We start from the raw sequence: 27,871 nt of genomic DNA on the forward strand, positions 1-27,871 counted from the left end.
TTGATTCTGGTGTCATAGATGGTGGTAGTTGATCTTAGAGTTCTTTTCCTTAATTCTTCAAAACAACTGTAGAATGGTACGACCTATGCTAGGGATTACATAAAACTATTCCTATATAAGCAGTGTGTGTACCTTTCCTCATTAATATGTTAAAGACATTTCACTTCACCAATGGAAAGACCTGTATGAAGATAAAATGTGAGAGAACTCTGAAGTGATAAAGTATAAGACATATTTCCTCAAATCCTAGCAGCTTAATATATAGCAGTTGATCATAAAATTGTGCTGTAAATTTCTTTCGGGTTTTTTATTATATGGATGTGCTTTTATTTTTATTATAGAATCGTGCACGAAAGAAAAGGCTGAATATTATTATTGTAGCTGAAGGAGCTATTGATTGCCACAACAAACCTATAACGTCAGAGAAGGTTAAGGATGTAAGTATCAACATAATTATGATGCACTGTTTCATAAGATGGGGCTTGTTACTAATAATAACATTTCTGTAAAGTAAATCTGTTCCTGTAAAGTAGCTTATCATACAGCTTGCTGGTTGTATTTTATATTTGTGCTTTATCATCTGAATCCATAGTCCACTTAAGGGGGAATTATTTCAGTGGCTGTTAATTAGAACCTTTTCTCCCTGTAAAATAAAACAACAGTCAAAAACACCTACTTCATGGGTAGACAGTCTGAAATCAGCTCAAATCAGTAGTTATAATCCTATTTTACTTTATATTTCTAGTAAACTTTTAATAATGGTCTGTCTCACTTACAGTGAAATAATACTGTCTACTTTGAACAAAGTCTTGTCACTTTTTTCTAAATGGTTGTTTTGCCAAAAATTTCATTGGTGTCTAAGAATAAGAAAAACTTTTGACCTGAAATTATTCTGCTTTTCTTGGAAAGGGTCCCTGAAGAAAAGAAGTTGAAAAATAGTCATTGGCAGGAAGGAGCTATGACACTTTGACTTTACCTGCCATTTATCTGTGACTCTGAAGTTTTGTTTTCCACAGCTGTCAGTTTGAGAGTAATCTTTGACTTTTAGTTCAGAATTGCAGTTTTACAAAGTAAAATTTAGCACCAAGCAGTGTTAAGTGTACATACAGCAGATAGCTATTATGTGTTTATGGAAGAAACATTACTTGCTTGCTACAAATTTCAGCCAGTTAAAACATTCAAAAACTATAAATATGAGGGATAGAAGATTTTCTAAATAACTTCTAAAATTTTTTCGGCTTTATGGTATCCATTACTTGTTCCTAACCTTAATTAATGAAATAATGTCTTTCTGTGACTTTAGATTTGGTATGTAACAGAGGAAATGGAAAGAAAGTCTGACTGAATGAAATAGTTTTAGTATTATAATTTTTACTGCAAGTTTTAAAAGTCTTGTCAATTAAGGTTAAATGTCATCTTCATCAACATTTTGCTCAGAATTTTTTGGGGTGTGTAATCTTGTACATCAGTGAAACATGGAGTGAATAAAACACTGTAACTGAACTTCTTTCAAGTATTCTAATTATAATCTTTAGACCTGTTTTTGTAAGGCTGAGGACTGTGCATAATGAAGCCATTATAACTGCAGTTAAAGCATTGCAATCTAAGCCACTGTTTTGCCATTAATAACTAAAATGTTCCTTTAGATTAGGAACCTGGAGTTGAGCTCTAGGTTAGGAATAAACTAAAGACTGGCTTAACTTTTGTAGTGTTTTCATTACTGTTGACATACTAATGTATAGTGTATATGTAGAATTTTATTATTCCAATAGTATGTAAAGAATAATGCTAACACATGCATATATAAAATAATGATGATAATAAACCCACTATATTTTTAAATTATTTGCAGCTTGTGGTTCAGCGGCTTGGTTTTGACACCCGAGTAACTATCTTGGGTCATGTGCAAAGAGGTGGAACCCCTTCAGCTTTTGACAGAATTTTGGTGAGTGAGCCTAAAATAATTACTCGTGGCACCACATGGTACAACTACATTTTGATTATTTATTTGGGGGTGGGGTAGTTCTTTACCTGATTAACTTGACAAATCCAATTATTATCTCACATTAACTGTCTGACTAGCTCAAATTCAGAATAGTGAAGCATTTTGTGTAAAGGAATCTATATTAGGATTAAAAAGCAAAGCTGCAAGAACAATCATCCATACTTAAGAGTATTAAACAGCCTATGACATTTTTCCCTACCAAGGAATAACTGGTTTCAGCCTGATTTACAGAGAAATCATGGCCATTTCTGTGATTGGAAGCCTTGTGCTTTTAAGTGCTTGCTTGAACATTCAAACGTTATCTATTTTCAGGCAAGTCGTATGGGTGTGGAAGCTGTGCTTGCCCTTTTAGAAGCTACTCCAGCTACTCCTGCCTGTGTCGTGTCCCTGTCTGGAAACCAAGCTGTCCGTCTGCCTTTGATGGAGTGTGTGCAGATGGTGAGCTTCTGGCAAAATGCCAATTTATAGTTATTCATTAACTACAACAGACTACTGTGTGCAATAATTGTCTGTGGTCATTAAAACACTGATGGGAGTGTGTGCAGCAGTTTCCGACATTTGGGAGTAAGGAACTTTGTGTGTTCTCTATGTGTTATTACTTATTTGCAAATTACGAACAAATAAATATACATATTTTTTATTTCTTTTAAAATTCATCTCATATTCTCTTTTTATTGCTACAACAAATTCTTCAGATGCTTGCATCCATTTACATGTCATACACAACAGTCAGGTTTCTGCACTAAAACTGTTCAGCTTCAACTGAAAAAAGAAAACACAAAATAGATACATTGATTTTTTTAAGGCTTTTCTTTTTTCCTCAGGAAGGCTTTAGGTGTCTGCTTCTACTTTGTTGTTCTCCTGTCTGCTGTAATTTATGCTATGATAAGAGGTAGCTGATAAATTAGTGAAATGTCATTATTTCTTTTTTCACTTTGGAAAGCTATTTCAGAATGATCTATTTACTGAAATATATTAAATAATCAACTTTCTGTGTTTTTTAAACATACTGAGTAATCAACTTGTTTTTTCAAGACTCAAGAAGTCCAGAAAGCTATGGATGAGGGAAGATTTGTTGAGGCTGTGAGGCTTCGTGGAAGGTATGGCCAATAATTTGTATCAATTTATTTGCTCTAGAAAAGCTGAATTGCTTTGCTCTTCTGCTGGCACTTGACATTTTATTTTAAATTCTTTAGTATTCATATGGTGAGTTGCTTAAATAGAATGATTGAAATTCTTATCTGCATAAAAACATGCAAAACAAAGAAAACTGTAGTTCAGTACTGTGTCAGGCTAGTAACTGATACTAGGATAACTAGTCACAAAGAAAAGAGCTGCTGTGTTGTATGACCTGACTGGTAGCAGCCATATGTTTGTTTATTCAAGATTTTGAGACCAATTCTGTGATCTTGTTTGTTAGTAGCTGGTAGTTTTCCAACAGTAATGTTGGAGGGAGACATTCTGCACTCTTACGTGTCAACAGATCATTTTCTGTTTCAAGTCATTCGATAATAAAATGCTTTATCACCCATCTATAAAACTCACTTGCCGGCTATATAGTTATTTTATATTTTCTCACTATTGTCTTACAGGATTGAATATTTTCCAGTGTTCTCACATTTCCAGTTTTTACTGTGTTTTGCATTTGTAATAACTTTGATCCAAATACTACATACCTGTTTTTAAAAGTTTCTGAAAAATTCAAGTGTCTCTTTAAAATAACTATGAGTTGAAAAATTTACTATTTTATTTATCTTATCTTATTTACTTATCTTATTTACTTACTTGTTTAGGAGTTTTGAAAACAACCTTAACACCTACAAATTACTGTCGCACAAAAAACCAGATGCTGAGCTTCCAAAGGTAAGGGGTTTTTTGAGTGTGCAATGCATATCTGCTTTTGGGGTATCTTAACAAACAGTGTTTTTCTTGTCTCCCCCTCATCCCACCTTAATACTCTCTTCAAACCTATGCCACAGGATATTTTATAAGAATAGTAAAATATTATAATGGCAGAAAGATGCTTGCAACACAAAACTTTAAAAAATTGTTAGTTATTATTAGAATAAAGTGAAATACCATTCTAGCTAGAACATTTCCTGCTTGACAGTTTCTTTCTGTCTTGGATATATGTCTGGTCCCAACTGCTATAGTGTCTGGTCCTAATAGTTACTGTTATGCCCTCTGTTCCTTAATGTGGAGAGAAGGAAAGGTGATGTGATCATGATTAAGAGTCTAAAAATTTCAGGGTAAAGAAGGAAGATTCAATATAAAAGAATTCTAGCCTTTCCTTTTGAAGGGCAAAACCGCTCAAGAACACGGGTAAGTCCAGGAATTCATGGGGTGGAATAGTGAAGACAGATGCATCACATTTACCTGAGCTAATAAGTCACTGTGCATAATACAACAGTGGACATTTAGTTCTTCTTCTCTTTGTAGTTTGTAAGTTGTGTATAAGAGGAAATTTGGATTTATTAGGAAGTGTTGTGTGCAAACAAATTTCAGACAGGATTTTTTTGTTTTCATTAATGGTTTACTGAATAATTCTGGTTTTGACTATAGTTGGTGACTTGTGTCACCTCACTGGTTAATTCTTTTTTTTAATTGTGGTTTGACTATTTGTCACCTTGTTTGCATGTTTATGTTACTGTTACATTTTTTGGGTTTTTTTATTCCAATTAAATATTTGAGTAATGATTAAGAGTATCTTCTCAATATTATTAAGGAGAAGATTTGCATTGAAAATAGGAAAAGTTCATTTGAATAGCTGACATCTGTTTGGAAATTTTGTGGATAGCAAGTAACATAATGACAACCAGCCATTTTAGTTGACAAACATTACTGTGTAATATGTCATGGAAAACTTCACACAGTGAAGGCAACTTGGATACAAATGAAAAGTCATAGTAGAAGCTTTCAAGGACACTACAATAAAATAACTCTAGTTTAATTTGAACTTTTACTTTTGCCTAAACATAAGTAAAAGCAAATATATAAACCAAAGGTATTTCAAGTACACCTGCCAAAATGGTAATTTTAGAAAAAAAAAAAAAAGGACCTAAGTTTGACCTTCAAGAGATCAAAGAATTCAGGAATTTTTTGGTGGATATTCAACATTTGCTTTGCCAGATCAGGTATGTGTTTGGGTTGGGTTTTTTTGATATACCAATGCAAGTGTAGGTCTGTTAGCATTGGGCTTTTGTATTTTGTTTTAAAATAGTTTTGCCATATCTTTTTTGTGATGGATGACATTAGAAGGAAATGTAGGCCGCTTGTAATTAACTACTTGGATTTGACCACACTAGACAAAACTATGTGCTTCAATAAAAGGGGTTGGATGGGAATTAGAAAGTATATGAGATGTGCATGTCACAGGAATTGAGGAAAAGGCTAAGCTGATCAGATCACTAGAGCCTGCTGAATGTTCTGCTTCAGCAGTGTTGCTGCACACAGATATTTTGCTGCTTGTGTTTCCTTTGCATTTTTCTACAATCCTTTGATTGTGCCAGAACTAAAAAAGAAACGACATGCATTCTGTTTCGGGTCTTTTTTTGGTCTTTTTGGGTTTTTTGGTTTTTTTTTTTTTATTGGAAGAGATTTCATAATCACTACCTAGCAACTGCTCTGTTTTTTTGTTTAGTATTCCCATCTTCCAGGATAAAGCTTAGTAATTTCTAGCTCTTCCGCAGTACCAGATTGTTACAATTCTGTCATGTTGATAGTTACAAACAATTTAAGGTCATCCAGCTCACCTAAAACATGATGAATTTTAGTGTGTAAGCTCAGGCTGTCAAGCTTTCTTGTGTTTTGCTTACATAGTTTGCTATCATTTAAATTCTGTTTGCCTAATTATACAGAGTGGTTAAACTTTCCCAAAGGTCAGGCATGTAAAGTTTTAATTCTTTACTTACATTTTGCTCTCAGTATTAATTTAAAAGCTGTAAAAATAAAACAAAATTAATAAATAGAAGTACCCTCTTCATTTTTTGGTAATGGATTATATTTTTATCTGTTGTAAATCAACACTTGTTGATGTCAATGAAACTGTATTGATTTATATTAGCTGACCGATTCTTAATTAAAGACAGTGTCACAGCTGTGATTTATCTGGAAATAAGCCTTCCATTTCAAGGAATACTTCATGTACAGAAGATCTGCATTTCATGCTTTGCAGTTAAAACTTAATCCAAAGGTGCTTACTAGCATTTTACACACAGTAGCATTCTTGCTTTGTTTACCCTTACAGTGCACATTTGTAAGTAATTTTTCTGTTACATTTTTCTTTTTAATGCAAGTATTGAAGTTTTCTCCTCTGGGAAAGAATCCATGATTTGAATGATATTGGATTTACCAGTATAAAGGAGCAATTCCATTGAAGAAAGTGCTCTTAATTTGAGAACTATTGTGGTTTTAGAGTTGGGTCTGTTATAACAAGACAGAAGATTTTAATAGTATTTTGTAGCTAGACTGTGTGATTTTGGCCAGTTGTGTCATTCAGTCTGTAATGCTTACATGCATTTAAATGTAGTTGTTTTATCTAGAGTAAAATTGATAACAAAGCAATATAAATGGGGACTAAATGCATAGGTATGGAATACATATTATATACCAAAATATTTATTTTTTCATGTTACATTTTAAATAGAACCTTCTCTCTTACATTGCCTGTGGTTTAAATTACAAATGTATATTTGATACCTCAGACTTTTCCATGTGAGTAGATTAGCCACTTACCTGGGATACTCATTACATTTGGGGAGACACTGTATATAACCACAGTTACTTTGAGTTGTTAGGAAATGCTTTAAAAACTGCCATAATCTGAAAATGTATGGTATTGCGAAAGATGCTGAGTGCTGCTCCTTTTACTACAATATTGTCAGCTGCTCTAAAAACCTGACTGATACTTTAATTTAAAAGTTGTCATCTGTTCCACTTTGCATGGTACTGATGATACGCACCTAACTGCTATGGTGCTAGAATCAGTTCCTGATTGGCTATTCTGTGTGTTTTTGCGAAAACACTACTGCTTTGATAACATGAAACTGGTTGAATAATGCAGGGTATTTTAAGTTCCTTGAACCTAGCTGAGCTAGAAGGTAAAAACCTGAATAAAGTAACCTGCAAACCAAATGAAAATGTGATAAAGTCTTATTTAAAAACAAACAATTCTTTTTTTAAACCTTTTGTTTCTATGTGATATTCTGCAAATGAGGAAATATGTGTGTGTATCTTCTAGTTAACATTAAATTTTGGATGGGTTTAGGGGCTTTGAAATATCTTTTCCTACATTCCAATATTTAGCAACTGTCTACAATGGCCAAATTAACCATAGTATAGAAATTAAAGTGCTTATTAAATATTATTTTTCTCTTGCAGACTAATTTTAATGTGGCAGTTTTAAATGTTGGTGCCCCTGCAGCTGGAATGAATGCTGCAGTGAGGGCTGCAGTGAGAGTTGGCATAACTGAAGGCCATAAAATGTTTGCTGTCATTGATGGATTTGAAGGTTTTGCTAGAGGGAAGGTCAGTATTACATATATGGATTACAAAGTAGTATGTACCCCATCCCCCCCCACACACCTTTTTTTATATTCTTAATAGGTGTGTTCTGTCATAACTGTTGTGGGAACTGCTTCTGTAAGTTCTTTTATTTCATAAAGTTATATAAAACCCAAATTGTAACTGTATTCCTCAACTATTCAAGTCTATAGATTAATCTGTCTTAAGTATTGCTAATCACATGCTGCAGAGCTACAAAATTAGTGCCGGTAAACCCTGCCTTCAAATTTTGGTCAATGTTTAGCATATGGTAGGTTTTCCACAGAATAACAGAAGAATCGCTGATTCTGTGCGATGAGTTGTTGCATCTGTGCTCCTTTGCTATGAGAAACTTTGCAGTGGTGCTAGTTGAGGGAGGAAGCTTTATTTTTTTTTCCAGGTGAGTTACATTCTTCTGTTCCCCTGTTTTAAATGTTAAGCATCAGTTAGTATACTGAGGGAAAACTGGATACAAGACTTATGATTTCTACGCCTAGCTGGAGTCATAGGTCCCAAAGCTTAACTTCAGAGACCTAGTTTTAGATTTTTGTGTTTCACATTCAGTAGGAGAGGATGTGAAAATAGGGTCATGATATGAAACAAGGAGGCAGGGTTCATCATGGTCTGGAGGAAGAAAGAACAAATAGACAGAATGGAAAGGCATTGGTAAGAATTCAAGAGAAATTAAGTTAACCTCTTGATGCTATTTTCTTTCTTTGCCAAGTTCTTTTTGGGTGCTGTCTGTGCCCAACAACTTGTTCCAACAGCTTTACATTAAGCAGTACCTAGTGTTTTCTGCATGTCAAGAGAAGTAATTGGATAATTACTTAACAGAATCTCCTTTTTTACTTTTATTCAAAGATAAAGGAAATCAGCTGGGGGGATGTTGGAGGCTGGACTGGTCAAGGAGGATCAATTCTTGGTACAAAACGGTAACGTCAATATTTTGCTAATGGATATGATGAATTCTAGTATTTTATATAACCAGTGTATGATTCCATGCTTTTTTCTTTCCACAGAACATTTTAAGTCCTCAATATTTTTTTTATCGTTGAAATTCCAACTTGGGTATCTATAGTACTATACCAGTTCTGAAGAGAGAATGAACATGGGAGTCGGGACCTCAACTTAAAAATTTCCTGGGGTCCTTACACTTAAAAAGATTGCAAACCTGTAGTTTCTTTAGAGTTGCCGTGATTCCTTACTGATTGTCAGGAAGAATTATTTGTATGGATAAATATGTAAAACAAAAAACATTGCATTGCCTGCTCAGTTTACTGTTTCAGCTTACTAATTAGTTCTTATTGCTGCAGAGTCTGTAAATTGTTTTTATTTTTCTTTTGGTTTAATAATTTTTAGTACTCTTCCTGCAAAATATTTGGAGAAGATTGCTGACCAGATGCGCACTAACAACATTAACGCCCTTATGGTTATTGGCGGATTTGAGGTACATTGAAATGTCTAATTATGTCTAAGTAGAGTAGAATTCGTAACAAAATGAATAGACCATTTTAATTTTTACCCAATCTTCATGTAAAGTGCATTTGGTTATAACAATATTTGATACACAACACAAATGGTGTTTTGGATCAGAAGTATTGTCAATGACTGATTATGTGGAAAGCTGACATTCAAGACAGCGACCAATAACTGCAAAACAGGATATTCTAAATGGATAAATAAGGTGAGATGTCATGATAGTAGTTTTGTATTAAAAAAAAAAAAATTACTTCAGTAGTGCAAGTTCCAGTCTAAACTATATGAATACTTAGAACATACTTCCAGAAGTTCTTGACCTTTAGTAGTAATTGCACTGTGGTCCCTTATTTAAGCCACTCTTTCTCACACAGTGCATTTCAAAATCTGTAATTGATCTAGAGAAGTACTTCCTTTTTTTTTTTTTCTGTATTTCATGTTCATTTCATTTTACCAAAATAATAAATTTTTGAAATCTGGATTCAGGAAAGTATTTTGCCAACTCTTCCCAGAGAGGAACATGCTTATTTCTTCTTGATAAGGAATGAATCATCCATTTTTTCCAACCTGTTAGGCATGGCCCTGGTTCAGGAATATTAAGATTTTGAATGAGGAGTAACAGTACCTGAAGAGTGGGGAACTAATTTGCAGTATGTTTGTGTTGTACAAAGCACATATTCCCTTGAAAATGAATGTTCTATTTATTGTTTGTTTTCAAATGTATACCTGTTTTTAATGCTTCCTTTTTTGTGTGTGTGTGTGTTAGATTTTAGTGGCTCCTTAATGCTTTGACTTGCTGAAGTGTGCTGTGGTAGAAACGGCTCCCCCTGTGGCCCTTCCCATTTTATCATTCCAACTTCACCCTTATTTTATTCATCCTAATTTTTTACCCAATGCCTGTGCCCAACAGGCATACCTCGGACTTCTGGAATTGTCAGCTGCCCGAGAGAAATATGACGAATTCTGTGTTCCAATGGTTATGGTTCCTGCAACTGTATCCAACAATGTACCGGGTTCAGATTTCAGCATTGGTGCAGATACTGCTCTGAACACTATAACTGATGTAAGTCTATTCTGGTGTGTGCGCTTGCTAACAAAGCAGTTCTGGTTAAAACTGGCTAAATTGGCTAGAACTGGATATTTTTGTAGACCAGAACTTTGGAAATGTAATCTGGAAAACGACACAGTTGCTTGATATAGCCACATTCATGGTACCTATTTAAAAAAGAGAAGGTTTAGGATCCCAGATGCTTCCGTTAGGTTTCCTCTGAAACTACAATGACTTGTAAATTTGTAAACTACAAAATAAGATGGCATATATCTATTGTGTATGAAAGAAAGAAACCTAAAGCTAAGACTTGATGATCATTTGATGCACTGTAGAGGGAAGAAAAAAATCCCTATTATATGTAAAGTATCAGTATACCCAGCTATAAAAAACAGAGTGAATGTTGTTCTGTTCAGAAAGAGATCCTTATTTATATATGTAACATCTTCATTTCTCTAATGGAGAATGTAAGAAAATCCGTATTTCTCTAATAATAGGAATTACATGTATTCTATTAAGAAGCAGATTTTACAAAAAAGAGTTGAGACGTATTACAAAGCAAAGACCTAATAAAGCATTTGTCTTCAAAATTGTATTTACATTTTCACTTCTAAAGAAGAAACAGAATTATTTCATAACTTGCTTACTGAATTGCAATGAATTACCATATTACAAGTTCCACTTTCTGATTTTTTGCTCTTCAGACATGCTGGAGCTAAAATGTAGAATTTTTTCAGTGGTTGAAAATACTGAGCTAGTTCTAAAAATGTGAAAAATAACAGGCATGGTGCTCATGTAAAGAGCAAAAAGAATTTCAAGTTGCTTTTGAAAATGAAATGTCAGCTCTTCTATCACTTAGATGTATTTGAAGAGTTTAATGATACTCTTTTTGGAAATTTGAAGGATTCCTCAAATGCTATCAACTTCAAGAGCACTAACATAATTTTCACCTGTTTTGGTTTTGTTTTTTACCATGCCAACATAAATATTTTTATCTTCAGCAAAATAAACCCTTCAGTTAAGAAATTTCAGTTTCCTTAACTATTGCCTTGAACAAGACTGTAAGCTAACTAAAATTTATCTTGTACATATTCTTTATAGACAACTTAGGTTATAAATGTTGATGTTTCCAGTTCTGGTAAATAAAAATATCTCTCCAAAATGATTGATCACAAATTAAGGTGAGTAAAATGATTGTGCATAACACCTACTTTTCTTCTTTTCTTTTCTTAAGCTTTGTTTACCTAACTGGCTTCTTTTTATAGGTTATTTCACGTAGAGTGGGATGTATCATAGTCAGTCAGTCACTCTCTCGCTGTTGTTGTGTTTTGCTTTATACTTAGGCTTCTAAATATCATCCACCTTCATTAGATAATAAAATAGCAGTGTCTCTGTATTTTCAATGTAGTAGTTGAAAACTTTTCAAACTTTTTTTACTGATAGCTTTTGTCTTGGTTTTGCATTTTATTTTGCCTACATCTTTCTCTGAAATAAATTTGAAATATAATGGCTTTGCAAGATTTAGATTCAATCCAATGGAAAATTAAGTTTTGTTCTTTTTTGGGGGGAAGGAGCAGACTTTTGTGTTGGGGAAACCTTTTTGCTTGGTATCTTTTCAGTTTTCTGCTCTGATTGTTTGAACATGATTCACTAAAACTGATAATGAAAAATGAATCCTTTTACTCCTGTGTTGTATGTTCAGATCAGGTTCAATAATGTTGATGCCCCCGATTAAATGTGACTGATAGACTCAATACAAGTCATACAATTGACTGGTAAATGAAAGTAGCAAATGGACATGAATGTCCATTTTATCTAGTTTATAGCATTTTTATTCCTATTGCCACTATTAGGTCAAGAAATGCATCATAGTTTTCAGTGCTCTCAGATTAGTACCTCTTATGGACGCCAAAATGTCATCACACTTAGTTTTTCTGTGGTACTGTTCTTACTTCTATGTTCTTGACAACTTTTAGTAAGGTAAGTACATTTCTGTTGAGTAATGAGGCCTGGTTAGTGTTTGGCATTACTAGACACTTGTCAATGTTAAGTTCTTTGAAACTTATCCAGGCATGTAAATGATACCTTGAGACATTTGCAGGTAAAATGTGTTAGGATACTGCATTTAAAAACAATAAAGAATCCAACAGATACATAACATCTGAATGAGAGATTAGGGAAGAGTGTGATTTTCCCTAAGTCATAGATAGTGGATGGTACATTTCTCAATAATTAGAATTTAGATTCTATAACAGATTCTATGACCCTCTTGAAATGCTCCATTTTTTCCATTTTTATTTTAAAATAGAGGCTTATAATCAGTCGAATAGTAGAGTTTGGTTTGTCTTTTGAAGAGTGTTTCAAATTTATCTTATGCTGTATTTTTCACTTCAGTTTTCAGAATATTAGTGAGAATAACTGTCAATGAAAATTCCACAATATAAAATACCTGGGGAAAGCTGGAGGTTTCTGTACCTGAAAAGGGTATGCTTAAGGCTTATATATCTAGATACACAAAATAAATTGTTTAGGATTGCAGGATAAGAACATGAACTTTGACTTGTGAAAAGAAGCATCAGTAAAATAACTACCATAATAAAAATACCTACATTCTCAACTTCGTGTTGCTAATCCAGTGAAATTAATAGAATATTATTTCAAATAGCAGACCTTTGGAATGTGACAACAAAGAAGTGTTAGGTTTTTTCGTACATAATCATGAAGGATATAAATTTATTTTTAAATGAAGGTTGGATTACTTAGTATTGATCAAAAAGAGGCATTAGCAATACATTTTGCAGGTGGAACTGAAAAGCAGAAACCTACTCTGTAATTAAGCAGAATGAATAAAAAGCTAGACTCTTTCAGCTACAGAACATGAAAAGAGAATGGAAAGGATGAAAATTTAATTTGAAAACAAAGCCTACTGATGGGCTAGAGGAAACTGATGGAAAGAGGAATAAACCAGAACAAGGTATGGAAGAATATTCATTTGATTTAAGAGGTGTTGAATTAAATGGGGAAATGAAAAGAAAAGGTATCAGCTAGAGATGGAGAAAAATAGAACCTGAAAAAGGAAGATGCTGAAACTCTAATGTGTTTCTTTGAGAATCTGCCTTTTCCTTTCATCAAAGGGTACAGGTTGATCAATTGGGTTTGTGAGGAAAAAGGATAGCAAACAAGCACAGGAAAACCCTTTCTCGCTGAAAAGCGAATAAAGCTACAGTTAGATTGTCTTAATGAAGTTTCCATGCAGTCTCCTTGAAAAACACAGACTCCTGTACCCTCCCAGTGCTGGTACTAGTGTATGTAGCTCCACATTAGTCTGAACTAGGAAGCTGAAAATTAGGCTGGCCAAGCTAGCTAACCAATTAAATTATCATCCAGTTCAGTCCTAGCAACAGCTGGGTGTGGAGCTAGGGCAGTAAATCCATCCCTTTCAATGGCCTTTTCCATTTAGGTCAACATAAAGTCAACAAACCACAGTCTTTGCTTGATTGCATATATTTTCATAAAGCATCCTTGGTTATGGCAATACCCTTTTTAATTACACAAATATAATAAGAGTATGAAATTATTAAACCATTTTATTGTCATAGTACAGTATCCCTATATGATCTTACTGTAGTACTTATTTTTAAAAAAATAATTGTAAAGCAATTAAGTCTGCCAATCACTTGTTTACCCTTTATAATTATTAAGTGACCCTTTATTGAAAGCATTTTCATATTTTGCTGCAGTGATGCGAAGATGTTGCATATAATCATCTAATGCTCATGCTTGGTGAAGGTACAGTCTTTGGATATGTTTGCTGAAATCACTTGCATCAAATAAAATGGCAATATTTAATGCAAGTAAAACATATCTTAAATGCATCTTAACATAACATAAATGCAGACTAACCAATTGTGTTAGTTATTGCTCTAAATCTCCCTTCAACTTGGTTTCTCAAAAAGTCTCAATATAAAACTTTTTAGAGAAACTCATGTTTTGCATATCTCCAGGAAGCCATGTCGTTTTACCACACCACTGCAACTCAGTGTACATCTTTATTTTTCAGTAGAAATAAAAATTCAAAGCAGCTTGACTGCGCTGAGTTGGGCTAGGCAATTACTGAAATTTTCTCAGTGATGTCTCATCCACTCAAAAAAACCCCAAAAACCCAACCAACCAAACAAAAAAAAACCAACAAAAAAAACCCAGATGAAAAAAATCCATTTGTTTCTTTTTTGGCTATACTGCTTCTCAGAGCTACAGGTCTGAAAGTGCAGTCTTTTAGACTGTATTTCAGACTTAAACTGGAAATGCATCCTAGCACTGAGCTTAATTGAAAGTTGCACTTACGAATTACATGAGTAGAGATGGACTCTAGAAAGGCAGTTTGCACTTCATGCACCTACCACCATATATCCTGTCCTCTCACTGAGCAGGATCTGCTTTATCTAGGAAAAAATCTAGAGAGCAGAACTCTCGCAGGTGATTTTTTTTTTTCCCTCATCGCTTTCTCCTAAGTTATTACTTAAATCAAGTCACTGTATAGATATTTGTGGAGATAGCTTGATAGCTGTCTAATAATTTGATCTGCAATAGTTTGCTTCTCTGAACTGATTTGAGAAAATGAAAAGATGAGACTCCTGTGAACATCAGTCCTTTCTGGGAGAAGGAGATTAAGAAAAACCTAACATACTATGTAAACAGGCTTTCTGGTGGAGAGTCATTACATAGGTAGTTTGAAAAATTGCTACACATCATGAGAGATGCCAATTAGTTTAGATTAGGAAGAATTGGAATAATGTAACTAAAAAAATATGTTTACTGACTTAAAACAGCTGCATAATCTTAACCTTTAAGTATTATTTGGACATCTATTTGGAACACCTAATCCTTTTCACATGATGATTTATTTTGCAGTGTTTGGAATCTTCCCAAGGGCTTACATCTGCTTTTCAAAGAATCTTTGGACTATGCTTTCAGACTTTTTTAACTCATATATGTGCACATGTTCCTGGATTTTTTTGGGCCTATATCCAGTGTATGTGCGTAGAGGCAGATTTGTGATGCTGATAGAATCTTGGAAGGCATAGTCAAAACTTTTTTTCTTTTTTCTTGGTGGAAATAGATGTGTGTCTTAACTTTATAGGATAACATAGTTTTTTAAAAAGCACCTTTCTTTAAGCATTTCCTTCAAGTTGTAGGTGTTTTACCAGTTAACTTTCTAAACACTTTAACATGTATCAAACTTTGTTCTTTAAGTGGTTTCTTGTGGAATGATTTCCAGTCTACCCTCATGCTGTCTTTTTCTGCCCAACTGCTTCAGACCTCTATGCTGTGCACACTTCATGTTCCCTCTGTATTAACTTGCACTAATCTTCTGCATTTCTTCAAAGAGCATTGTGCCAATGCAACCCCAGTGCACTGTTGTGGTATGTACAGGATATCCCCCCCAAATAATCTCACCAATTGTATTTACTTGGGCCAACGGACAGCCAAATTTACCATCACATGCAAGGCGTCATTAGCAGAGCAATCCAAAGACAAGAAATGTATCACTCATACTTGTACCACTGCTTCAGGCCTATGAAAGTTGTCTGCAGCTACATGAGGCACGTTCCCGCTTTGAGGAGTTTTGCGTACCTATCTGTGTGTTGCCTGCTACTATTAGCAACAATGTGCCAGGCACAGACTTTAGCATTGGTGCTGACACTGCCTTGAATGCTATTGTGGAGGTAAGACTGCATATCTTTTAAAAGTTAAGATGATAAAATGTGTAAGATGAGGGTACCTAAGGACCTTGAAATGTCTAGTTTTCAAAAATAATTCATTTACTGTGGTTTATGTTTTATAGTTAAGGAGTTTTCCAAGACTGATTAAAGATTAACCTAATGAAAATCATGTTTTATGTTTTAACTCTTGGGGACTCTGTTTTGTTATCTAAGACTGCTGCATTCATGCTTAGGACATTTGCTTTTAGTGAGAATAAAATATTTTGCTTGCTTTGATTTTGTTTTTTATCTTACACAGGTCCTCAGCATTACTTAGGTGAAGGGAAGCACATGTTTTATAAATAAATGCCACATTTATTGCATGGGCTAATGACTGAGCTCTGTGCAGTAGAACATTTTAAGAACATGTTTAACACTAAACACATGAATAATCCCACAGACTGCATTAGGCTTAACATATATTAAGTGCATATAAATGCATGCATAGTATAAGCAGTTAAGTTTGTCACTAATGCTAACTAAACTGTGAGGCCAGAACTTGCCATGGATGAGTTTTCCATTTCAGTCAGAACAATCAGTTTTCTAGTTTTAGTCTGCCATAGCTTTGTCCCTTGGGTACAACTGCTATATGAACTCTTTAAGTTCTTTACTATCCTATTGAGTCTGCTGTAGCTGCAGCAAAAGGAACTGAGTTGAGGTCTAATGCAAACAGATGAGTAAATCTCTGAACAGCTCTGGGTTTTATCAAACCCCTCATTATCAATCCATATAACAAACTATGAAGTAATTAGCCAAGCAAGTCAGACTAGAGATCCAGGGGTTTGAGAAATGCAGGTCTGTTTTCCTGCTGTCATACAGTGTTATTTAAAGAGTGAAAAAGTTCCAGTAGATAATTGAAAGAGCTGTGTCAGAATATATTATGGTTTGATTTTTGGGAGATGCAATACAGCATCCCTGAGATAAAGACGACCTAAGATGTAGTGTGGGGAAATCGCAGCAATACGTTCGTAGGCAGGACGCAGGTACTTTTACCACCCCGTTAGCTGCTTCCCCCTTACCTACTTCTATAAATGTCAGGCTAATTCTGCTAATTATGACTGATATCACTTCTAACAATGATGCACCTGTAAAAGTGAAAACATGAAAACACAATGGGAAAAAATGATCATATATATGTTGCTGCTTCCTCTTATTCCACTGTTTTTATTATTACTTGTAGTTGCAATTTGTACTGCTTTCAGTAATGCTCTCAGTAAAAGATAAAATAAAAATAGTTGTATCTATTGAATTTCATTACAGTTAGAATGTTTAGTTTATGCTAAAAATAGAACACTTTTGATTTAGTGAAGTTTTGAATATCAGATTTTTCACAAAGCTGGCTCAGTTTATATGAAAGCTCAACTAGCAATGGAATTCCAGAGAGTACTCCAAAAAAAGTCACCATGCCTCCATGTTGAAAACTTCTGAAACCTGCATCAGGCATTTGAGCTTTGGCCTTTCTAGCCTATGAAGTAGTATATGAATTAATGATTCTTTAAAATCCATTTTTGTATTTGGGTATTTCTGTCACAGTCATTCTGAGAGAGCAAGAATAGTAGAAAGTTTCTACTATGTCTTTTGTATAGACAATAATAGAAATCCTTCTTAAATACATCTAAAGTGGGTAATCCCAAAAGCAACTGATGATTTACATCCTTGCTTAGAACTTAGAGCTTCTCAAAAGGCAGAAAATTTCATTCTACTGCCAGCAGCTGGAAGACTTTTAGAAAGCTTGCCATTTACAGACCTTTTAAGTCTCTCAAAAGTAAGGATATCTTTGCATGTGTATTTATTTCTTCAGTGTCTAAAGCCAAGATTTTCTCATATCATAAGCTAAACACATAGTATCCATCCAGTTCCATGCAGCTTTTTAAAATGAGTTAAAATTGGTTCAGTGCTGCATCTGCCACTATTAAAAGTAATGGGGATTTTAATAAGTTTATTACTGTTTACCATATGCCAGATGCCAGTATTGTACAAAAATTCTTATGAAACCACATCTGGAAGGGGAAAGTAAAGTGCTTGAGGACACTGTAAAATCCAAGACAGGTAAAAGAAAGTGTGATTTTGAGAAACTGATGAAGTTCAATGTAGGCTTTTGTGATGTAGTTTGCTATGGGGATACTTTCTGCTTAGGATAACAGAATGTCAGTCCGTGTTCTGAATAAATGCATGTGAATTCTGTGCTTGTATGTGTATATATGTGTGCGTGTGTGTATGTATACACACAACATGCACATACACAAGTATATAAATAAATATATATAAATTAAATTACATGTATCTTTTGGTAGCTGGACCTAAATAAATGCGTACACTGTTTTTTAGTCCTTCAGTGCACTAGACCTTATGTTAGAAGTTCTAGTCTTTTATTATTTTTTCTCATGTATCAATTCATTATTTTTTCTGTGGTCTGTTAGGTATATTTTTAAAGACTGTATTGCTCACAATCTTAATTTCAGCTTGAAATAGTATTTTCAGTTAGTTGAATGAAGATTCTGGTTGTAAACATCTGTGAAACAGAAGTACCTCAAATATTACAGCATCTGCATTATTCAGAAAATCAGTAAGGCATAAGGATTTTTTAATGTAATCATAATTCAGGTTTCAAGATTATGAACTTCCCAGGTACTTTTATTTCTCATTTTTACTAAACAGAACTGGTGTAGGGACAGTACACCAGTTTTGCAAAATTCTTCTTGTCACCAAGTCTGGTGTAACTTACTTATTTTTAGGACAAAGAAGGAAATAGTATCTTTTTCTTTCTATTATTTGCTTTCTGAAATGAAGATACATTATCTGATGACTTTAAAATAACTTTGAAGGGTAGAAAAACTCATTCTAGGAAGTGAGAGTTTGTCAAATAGCTTTTTGAGTATTATTAAAACCTGGAGATGCATAGTAACCTAGTTCCTAGGTTTCTATGTTTTCCTAAGTTTCCTAGGTCCTACCACACTGGAGGTTTTCTCTGTTATTTTCTAAGTCTCTTAGGCAGCTCTGATAAATATTGGTGTTAATTGGTAGCATGTAAGCAACAGATCGCTTTGTAGAGAACATTTCTTATGCTGGTCAGAGTAAGATGCAAGTGGAGACTGCAGTCTTTTTATAGTAAGTATGTACCTATTAATAAAAAACCAAAAACATTTTTTAAAAAAAAGCTCCAATAGTGCTTGAAAGAATTATATTTATGTGGATAACATTATTGGAAAGTAAACAATAGGGCAATAAATGCTCAGGACTTAAGTTTAAGAAACTGTAACTGTTAAGCATGGTTCAGAATGCAGTGAATTTTAGCATCAATACTAAGAAGAAATAAACTCTTCAGTAATGAATAAAGCAAAGAAGAGAAACTTACACATACCAGAGCTGATTAAAAAGCTCCTTTCTATCTATTTGTGTCTCTCTGAAAACAATCACAACTTCTAATTCCATGCACAAACCAAAATTAATTCTTGTTTTAGTATTTGCAGGAAGCAAATAAATAAGAGTTGGAAGATTTTATTTTGACAGTGGTGTTCAATGTATGATTTATAAGAATTACTTTGTTTGGTAATTATTATAGTTTAAATGGGTTATGCTATGTTGGAATTTTTAAGGATGTATTTTTTATAAATTCTTTAAACTCTTTTACCAATAAGTGACATAAAATTGCATGACACATAAAACATAGAAATTCAGACTTTTTATTTAAACTTTGAATATCTTGTCTTTGATTAGACATGTGATCGCATCAAACAGTCAGCCAGCGGTACCAAGCGTCGTGTGTTCATCATTGAGACCATGGGTGGTTATTGTGGTTATCTGGCTAATATGGGGGCCCTTGCAGCAGGAGCTGATGCTGCTTATATCTTCGAAGAACAGTTTGATATTCGAGAGCTCCAGGTATACAACATTAGAAATGTTTTCCTCATTTTTAAGTAGATACTAAAATTATACATGTATAGCATAATGTGTATATTTGAAGTAGATGGCTCATGTTACAAAAACCCCCAAATGTTTGGATTGTATACAAAAGCTATGTTTGTCAGTAGCGCTTCCATGTAACACCGGTTCTTATGCCATATTATATAAAGGAACATATATCAGATATTCTTGGCATCAGATTGAGTTAACTGACAAAATTATTGTATTAGTCATTGAACACTACTATGATGTGAGTTGTTTCATTTTTATTCTTCTGATTGAAATTCAAATTACATGTAAATGAACAGTCCTGGGCAGTTTTAAAAGAAAAGCAAAAATAGGGGGAAAAAAAGAAATAGCTTTTCCATTGTGTTAGATGGCTATTCATGGCAGGAGTTCAACAGTATGTAAGATGTATTAGATACCGGCTTTGACACCACAACTATTTAGAGCATGTTTGGAGATGTTACTAAAATAAAGATCTCTGACTTTAAGGATTACGGATTAGGGTGTAAGGATTACGGATTAGGGTGTAAACTGATAGAGAACTTGTTTACTATGAGGCTTGTACACTTCCAAGGTACTTGGTGCCAGCTGCAGTCATGGACAAATGCAAAGCTAAACAAATAGAAATTTCCTGAAAGGAAAAGAGGTGTGTAACGCATTGTAATTCCTCCCCACTCCTTTCTCAGTGGCATGTACTCTTCATGTCATATATGGGAGTACCAGCACAGCAGTACGTCACTGTATCCATAATAGGACTTTTGCAAGGACTGGGAGTAAGGGCAAGATACGATCTTTTGTGGCAATTTATATATTTTTATGTGTATTTACATTATCCAACTTGGTGATATACCAGTATAGCATACAAAAAAGACCCAACTTTGTGTGGCTGTTAGAATCAGTTATTTCTGATGTGGAGGAAGAAGTTAGTTTTAACCCAAGATGAATAGTCATACACAGTATATTATCCTGGATCTCCACAAACCTACTGATTATTTGAATTTGCACATAATATCTGATGTGGAATACTTTACAGAAGTTCTCAGGCTCTGTAGGCTCGTTGAAGTTGTTTTAGAGTTCTGTATGGCTTGTTAAAAATACTTCTGTTTTTTCTAGGCTAATGTGGAACACTTGACTGAAAAAATGAAAACCAGTATCCAGCGTGGTCTTGTGCTGAGGTAAGCAAAAGTAGTTTTAATAGATGGCATCAGTGATGCTGAGCACTTCCAGCCAAGTAGGCCACTTGTGAAGACACTCTAAGTGTATATTCCTTTAGCATGAGATTTTTAATAAAGCTGTAGCTCCAGAAGACAAGTCTGGGAGCTGTCTGGGTGCTCAAGTCCAAGAATTCCTTCTTTCTATGCAAATACATTTGCTCTATGATCTAATATTTTATCCTATTTTCAGTCTATTTTTTCATCGGCTTTGTCTTTTATTGTAGATTCTTTCTTGCTAAAGATACTGTGAAAGCTAGCATACATGTGTACACATAGTATGGCCTTTACCGTAAAAATCCTACTTAGATTTTAGAAGATAACACAGAATAAAATGTCTTTCAAAAATCAAAACATTTAAAATATGTTGGTTAGCATGTTTCAAAATTATACCTTCTTAGGCAGCATGAATCAGGTTGTAGTTTCTTGCTTTCTTGGGCATTTCTTTTCAGTATGCCAAGTAGCTAAGGGCTGAAAAACTAATACCACAATAAATTGTATGAGGATACCATTATATTTGTTCAGGTTCTACTAGTTATATGGTTAGGGTGAAAAAATATCCTATGTCTACAATATGGGTAAGGAACAGCCTAAGGTACTATTCATTATCCATGCTTTTATAAAGGGCAAAATGATGACATTCGATGTCAATGATTTTTTTGTTGTTGTTGTTTTAATGCAGCTTTTCCTCTGTGTAATGAACTTGTCAGACCTAAAATGGTATTTGTCACTACCTTACTCAACAATGAATTCCAAGTGAACTGCCAGTGTTGTCAGTATAGTAGAAGTAATGTAGACTTACCATGAGTTTGTTACATGAAAGTGAACATATGTGATTAGATGAAAATATCCAAGCTGTGATTACTGGCATCAAGAAAATGGGAAAACATTTGTCATTCAGTAGCTGTAAAGACAACCACTACTTAATAGTAAATTTGCTAACTGTATCTGGCCTTAATTGTTACAGAAATGAGAACTGCAATGAGAACTACACAACTGACTTCATTTATCAGCTGTATTCTGAAGAAGGAAAAGGAGTGTTTGACTGTCGAAAAAATGTATTGGGCCACATGCAGCAGGTAAAAATTATCTTAAAATTACAGACAAGCTTAACTTTGTATGAACAAAGAGCATACACTATTGAAGTATTTCAAGCAAGCCTGACTCGGGATTAAAGAAAAAAAAACGTGTGTGGATTTTTGTACGTAGGTAACTCATAAGTTTTTGTTAGGATTATATTTTATTGCAATTCCTTCTTAAATATCTAGCAAAAAGACCGCATTAGATTCTTAATGATTTTCATTTTTATTCCTCTCCTGTTTGTATTAATAAACAATTACATTTTTAAAAATAAATAATACAACTATCATTATTATTGTAATACATCCTTAGAACACACTTAACTGCCCATCCATATGTATCTGGCTTCTGAACCCTGGAAGAGATGAATTTTCATGAAGAAAGTATGTGCAGATGGATTGTTGTAGAAGGGACAGTAGTGAGCTACATCTTGTGGTCTTTGTACCTTGCGTCTCTTTATCTCACTACACTGCTTGTTAGTGGGCAAATAGTTTCTAATTTGCTACACTAACCACTAAGACTGAAGTAGAGTGAAAAACACATATAGAGCCAAATTTCTCAAGTACTAATAGTGAAACAACTGTCTTTCCTTTTAAGTCATTTCAAGTTGTATGTATATTCTCCTTACTTACATATTTTTAGATTATTCAACATGGAGGTTAGCACTTTCTTCATAAAATTCAGCAAAGTTTATTCTGAAGGTCAAGACCAGTGTTAGTCAAACAGTCTGTTTGGAACTGTTTAGAACTACTTCACATATTATTTCAGTCCCATCTGCTGCATTGAAAATGGACAGAAAAGTCAGACTTTATATTATATAGACAGAGAATTTAAAGAAACCCAAAACAACATTTTTGTTCCCAGAACTATATAAAGGCTGCTGTAATACTTGGAATGAAAGCAGCCAAAAAAAAAAAAGAAATAATGTGATTACTAGTCTAGGAAGTTCCAACACAGTTGTTTCATCCTAGTATTACATATATGGCATTATGGCCTTCCTCGTTCTAGCTGCAATGGAGAGCTACGCTTCCCAGACTTCCTAGATTACAGAATCAGCACTTGAGTTTCTCAGGCTCCTTCTGACACCCCTCCAACAGTTTCCTGGTTTATATTTTGCTGAAACCAGGTTGCCCTGGTGACAGTGTGGCAGTGTGGTAGTTGAGCAGTGCTTAATGATCAGCACTAAGGGGAAGTGGAAGAACGGGAAAACAGTGCTGTCCATTTATCTAAGTGAAAAGTATTATTGATTCAATGAGAATTCTACAAGTGCTTAACACAAATTTTAAATGTTTTAGCTTGATTTGCGTAGTGGGGTTTTTGGTTTGTGTGTTTTTCTAAGTGGAGGAAATGGAAATAAGGGGTAGAGCAGGCCATTAACAGAGATGACTGATAAAATAAAAAGACATAAATACTGGTTTGATAACTAAACTAACGTATAGCTAAATTTTCACACAGGGTGGTGCACCTTCACCGTTTGACAGAAACTTTGGGACAAAAATTTCTGCAAAAGCTATGCAGTGGATCTCCAAAAAGCTGAAAGAAACCTACCGAAAAGGTGCAGAAATATTTGGTGCTATCTCTTGTTACTGTCTTCGGTTAGCTATCAGTATGTAAGACTACTCTACTACACAAACATATGAATGTGTATTCTTAGTTTGTTAGTCAACATACTTCTTTCCCTCTTGATTATGTTTTTATTATTCAGTAGTGCCTTGCTGTGCTTCCTACTGTAAGAAGATTTCCCCTCAACTGAGGTCAATAATTCAGATAGATGTTTTCTTATCTTTCTTTAAAAAATGCTAGTGTGATTGCAGTTTTTCATGCATGAAGGAATTGATGGTTATATAGTTACATCTGTTCTTCCTTTTTGTTTCATGGTGGCTACATGGGAGACAGAAGAAGGTAATATGTCTTCTTTGGGAATTTTTGTAAAGCACTATTTACTAAAATCTGATTTAAAATGACGTTAAAATTCAGTCTTATTGTTGCTTAATTACACTGTATTTTCATTTGCTAATCATCAAAGCTAAATTAAAAAAGCGAAGATCTCCTAACCCTATTAAAGTACTAATTGATGTTTTATCATTGCATTAAATATTCAGTAACTGGAATTAAGCTACTGTAAGCTCCCTATTCAATTTAATTACAAAAAGGGGTATTTGCCCTTACAAGTGTGAGTAAGAAAGATCCTGAATTATTTCATTCTTTTTAGGAAAAGTATTTGCCAATACCGATGACTCAGTTTGTTTGCTGGGAATGCGTAGACGCAACCTTGTTTTCCAACCTGTGGCTGAGCTTAAGAATGAAACAGACTTTGTGTATGTATATGCTGCTTACATTTTAAACATCTCAACACAGGCTTCCTTTCACCACATCAAACGAACATTTTCTCCCTGGTGCTGACACACAGCGTTTCCCAACCGTTTTATTCCACTTTTGTCTTTGGCCTACATTCAGCCACTGATTCACTTTGATTGTTCGCTTGCCTTTTCTAACAACTCCCTTCATGCTTTCTTTTTGTCCTCCTTATACTTGGAAGTCTTGCTATGAATTCTGGGACTGCACTGTCCTTTTAAATAACGTTTTCATAATTGTCTTTGCTCTAATGCCTAGAATTATTTTACTTCTGGTACAGTTTTTGTGCCCAATTTGGTATTGTACTTTTAATATAAAGAATGTCTTTATAGTAAAACCTATTTGTTCCTTCAGTATTCTGTCCTTATTTCTCGCCATTTTGGGTCTGTGTTTACATCCCACCATAAATGTCAGTATCTGATCCTATTTATAAGGAAGGCCAGTAGTGTTACTGTTGTCAAATGACTTAAGAAACTGTGTTTGTCTTAGCTACCAAGTAAATCACGTTATCTTTTCTTTTCCCACCACACTTCTTCCACAGACACAGGATTCCCAAGGAGCAATGGTGGCTGAAGCTGCGACCACTGATGAAAATCCTGGCCAAGTACAAGACTAGTTATGATGTTTCAGATTCAGGCCAGCTGGAGCATGTTGCTATGCACAGCCCAAAGGAAGCAGAACCCGGAGCCATCTAAAGACATCACTTTTAGATTATTGTAATAGATGCACATTGTGAGTAACAATGCTTTAGAATCGTTACAGCTTTGTTTTGTAACATTTAAATTATTGTACCAGCACTTTACGTGAAACAAGACATTCAGATGTCACATGGATTTTTGTCCTGTATTTGTGTTATGTTTGAAACAAACCCTAGCATCTAATGGGTAAGCACCATTTACTGATACTACCCCTTAACAGTAAGTGCAGCACTGTTCTATGCACTCTGTAAGTTACTCATCTACTGCACTTTGTTTCAGAGTACTTACACCCAACAAGTAAGCGTAGATGGCTAGCTTTGTGTTAAGTTACAGGATGTGCTTAATGTATCTGAAGTGAAATAAAGTACTGTTGCAGACATCATGAGTGACTTGTCAGAAATTGTATTTACCTGCTTTTAAACAATTGGGGGAATAATGCTTCATGAAGGATTCTCTATATGCTCCAGTGAAGGAAAAAAGCAACTGCCCTTTTTCTTCCCTAACCATGCAGGAAGCATAGGCAAGCCAGTTTTTGTTGCTTCTTCAGGATTAGACTAGAACTCAGAATCCTTCCTCCTTGTACAGGGATGATAAAACTGTTTTTCCACAGGGAGGGGGGGAAGCTTTAACAACCTGAGATTCAGAAGGGTGTAATCTGGTCCTTGCTTCATGTTTCCTTTCTCTCAGCTTCTTCAAGACTACTAAAAAAAACCCCACTAAGGGGTGAGAAAGGGTAAAATTGATTTTTAAACACAGCCAAAAACACTTCCTCATGCCAGCTTCTCATCTCAGTTAACTAGACCTTGACAAAAAGTTAAATTACTGGACAGTGTCATACCAAAATATGACTGAACATTGCCCACATTGGCAAGAGAAGTTGAACTTAAACCACACTGATGTATTAGTGATTTGCCCACTACACTGCAATCCACTACAAACTTGGCTTGATGTGAGGTGGAATGTACTGTCACAAAGCTCCTCTACCTGTAGGTGGCTTAGGTAAAGGAAGCTGGAGTTACCACACCAAAGAGACATAGTTTTTATATATCCAAAAGCAGACATGATTTCAAGCAACCACCACTGAACTCTAGAGTTTTACATATACAAAAATATTTAATTTATATAGTATTCATATGCAATTGGAGGAGTGAGTCTAAGGTCTGTCTTTGCCATAACAGAGCAAATCATTCTTGCTCTCAAATACTGTATGGTTAGAAAATTTTTCATATAGTTATTTCAAGAAGGACAGCTTGTAACTGGTTTGTTGGACGCTGTTAAAAGCAGCAATGAACATTTAAGTAGGACCATAGAACAGTTAAAATTTACTACAAAAAAACCTAATACAGTCACACAGATTGGCTTTTTTTGTATTAGCTTGGATGTTCAGCAGCAATTCATCGTTTGACCCATGAGGGATCTTTGGTGATATCTGCATTTTCTGGGCCAAGTACAGCCTGACCACGAGTGCTCTTCCCAACTGCAAGATACCTGCAAGAAAAGAACAGGAACAAATGAGAAGCTGCTGCATTCAGTTGTCCATAACTCTGCTACACAAGTGAAAAATATTCCCATCCCAGGAAAAAGTGCTGTTTGGGAGGTACCCATTGTTTGCTTTTAAAGCATCTTTTGGATTTACAGTGTTTTTCACCAGTCACCATAATACAACAGTCTTCTAAGGCACAGCCCTAGCTAGCCTTAACCTTGGCTTCTTCAGTAGTGGAATTTGTAAGTCTGAAGTAGAATTCAGAAGTCTAAAGAAGCACAAAATGTTACAAGTCTAGAAGAACCAGCTCGTATAGCCAGGAGCTAGATGTCCCAGTGTACTCTTTCTCCAGACATTTTCTGGACCCTTCAAAAGTAAAACAACCTCCCACAAACTCGAAATGTAGGAGGAAGTTACATCTGCTAAAGTGCAATTAGCAGGATATAACTAACATCTCCCTCTAGGTTACAAAAGCAAATAGTGAAAGTAGTAAGAAAGACCAAGGGAAGAAATCAAAGAACTTTATTACGACAACTTTCACAAACTGTTTTCTTCAAATTAGGTTTTTATTCTATTTTTCAAGTAAACATTTTTTTAAGTTGAGCACAGACTTACTTGTTTGATACAGCAACCAGGTTATCACTGTTGACAGCAAAAAGTTGGTCTCTGTGCGACTGCTTCATTTCATCTGAAATCCCATATAAGAAATGATCCATTCCTAGGAAAAAAGAAAACAAAACCACACGCTGCATTGGTGTACTGGAATCTCAGTTATAACTAAGTGCACGAATGAGTGCAAACCAAGACAGGTACCTGTGCTGGAAGGGAAGAATAGACTACCATTAGGCCATTGTTCTGAGACAATATCTAACTGTAAATCAAATACCAAAGGTTAGAACTAGCTAAATTATTTTCCTGAGGTAGTAAGAGTTTCCTATTTAAGGGGGAAAAAACCCCCAACGTATTCTATTCTGGCAACTGATTTAGTTTGTCAAAAATCTAACCGTAATGGTGGTCCAGAAAACCTAAAACACCCTAACGTGATTCATTCTCAAGAGCCTCAGTACTTTCTAACAACGTTTTAGCCAAACTGCATTTCATGAAGCTTCTATTTTTATTGTGGTTTATAACAACAAACTCTTAAAATTTGCAATCGGTTGTAGTATACATGCAAGACAAAGGTTTGATCACTTTTTTGTACTACACACAGAAATCTACATACTTTAATGCTTTTGTTGGAATACTTGCCTACAGTATTTTAATGTTAATATTATTTGTCCATGAACAACCAGAGAACTCCAAA

At 34.6% G+C, this 27,871-nt stretch overlaps 2 protein-coding genes across 5 annotated transcripts in view; one reads left to right on the plus strand and one right to left on the minus strand.

Moving 5' to 3' along the window:
- The window catches only part of PFKP (phosphofructokinase, platelet), a 47,169-nt gene extending 21,702 nt beyond the window's left edge, over positions 1 to 25,467 (plus strand). Inside the window, exons 9-24 of one of the 4 annotated variants that reach the window (XM_059819138.1) lie at positions 342 to 437; positions 1,853 to 1,945; positions 2,318 to 2,443; positions 3,041 to 3,105; positions 3,799 to 3,868; positions 7,385 to 7,531; positions 8,408 to 8,478; positions 8,906 to 8,993; positions 9,933 to 10,085; positions 15,644 to 15,796; positions 19,550 to 19,714; positions 20,855 to 20,916; positions 21,920 to 22,031; positions 23,488 to 23,587; positions 24,245 to 24,350; positions 24,929 to 25,467. In XM_059819138.1, coding sequence (XP_059675121.1) covers positions 342 to 437; positions 1,853 to 1,945; positions 2,318 to 2,443; positions 3,041 to 3,105; positions 3,799 to 3,868; positions 7,385 to 7,531; positions 8,408 to 8,478; positions 8,906 to 8,993; positions 9,933 to 10,085; positions 15,644 to 15,796; positions 19,550 to 19,714; positions 20,855 to 20,916; positions 21,920 to 22,031; positions 23,488 to 23,587; positions 24,245 to 24,350; positions 24,929 to 25,082 — 1,761 coding nt within the window. In that variant the 3' untranslated portion in view covers positions 25,083 to 25,467. The remainder of the gene's footprint in view (positions 1 to 341; positions 438 to 1,852; positions 1,946 to 2,317; positions 2,444 to 3,040; positions 3,106 to 3,798; positions 3,869 to 7,384; positions 7,532 to 8,407; positions 8,479 to 8,905; positions 8,994 to 9,932; positions 10,086 to 15,643; positions 15,797 to 19,549; positions 19,715 to 20,854; positions 20,917 to 21,919; positions 22,032 to 23,487; positions 23,588 to 24,244; positions 24,351 to 24,928) is intronic. The other 3 variants (XM_059819139.1, XM_059819140.1, XM_059819141.1) reach the window with 3 other exon arrangements.
- A 592-nt stretch (positions 25,468 to 26,059) lies between these two features.
- The window catches only part of PITRM1 (pitrilysin metallopeptidase 1), a 30,788-nt gene continuing 28,976 nt past the window's right edge, over positions 26,060 to 27,871 (minus strand). Inside the window, exons 26-27 of the mRNA XM_059819098.1 lie at positions 27,184 to 27,286; positions 26,060 to 26,573 (exon numbers count right to left, since the gene is read on the minus strand). Of these exons, the coding sequence (XP_059675081.1) occupies positions 26,480 to 26,573; positions 27,184 to 27,286 (197 nt within the window). The 3' untranslated portion in view covers positions 26,060 to 26,479. The remainder of the gene's footprint in view (positions 26,574 to 27,183; positions 27,287 to 27,871) is intronic.

This window comes from Gavia stellata, chromosome 6 (genome assembly GCF_030936135.1).
Source record: "Gavia stellata isolate bGavSte3 chromosome 6, bGavSte3.hap2, whole genome shotgun sequence".
Classification (NCBI taxonomy): Eukaryota; Metazoa; Chordata; class Aves; order Gaviiformes; family Gaviidae; genus Gavia; species Gavia stellata.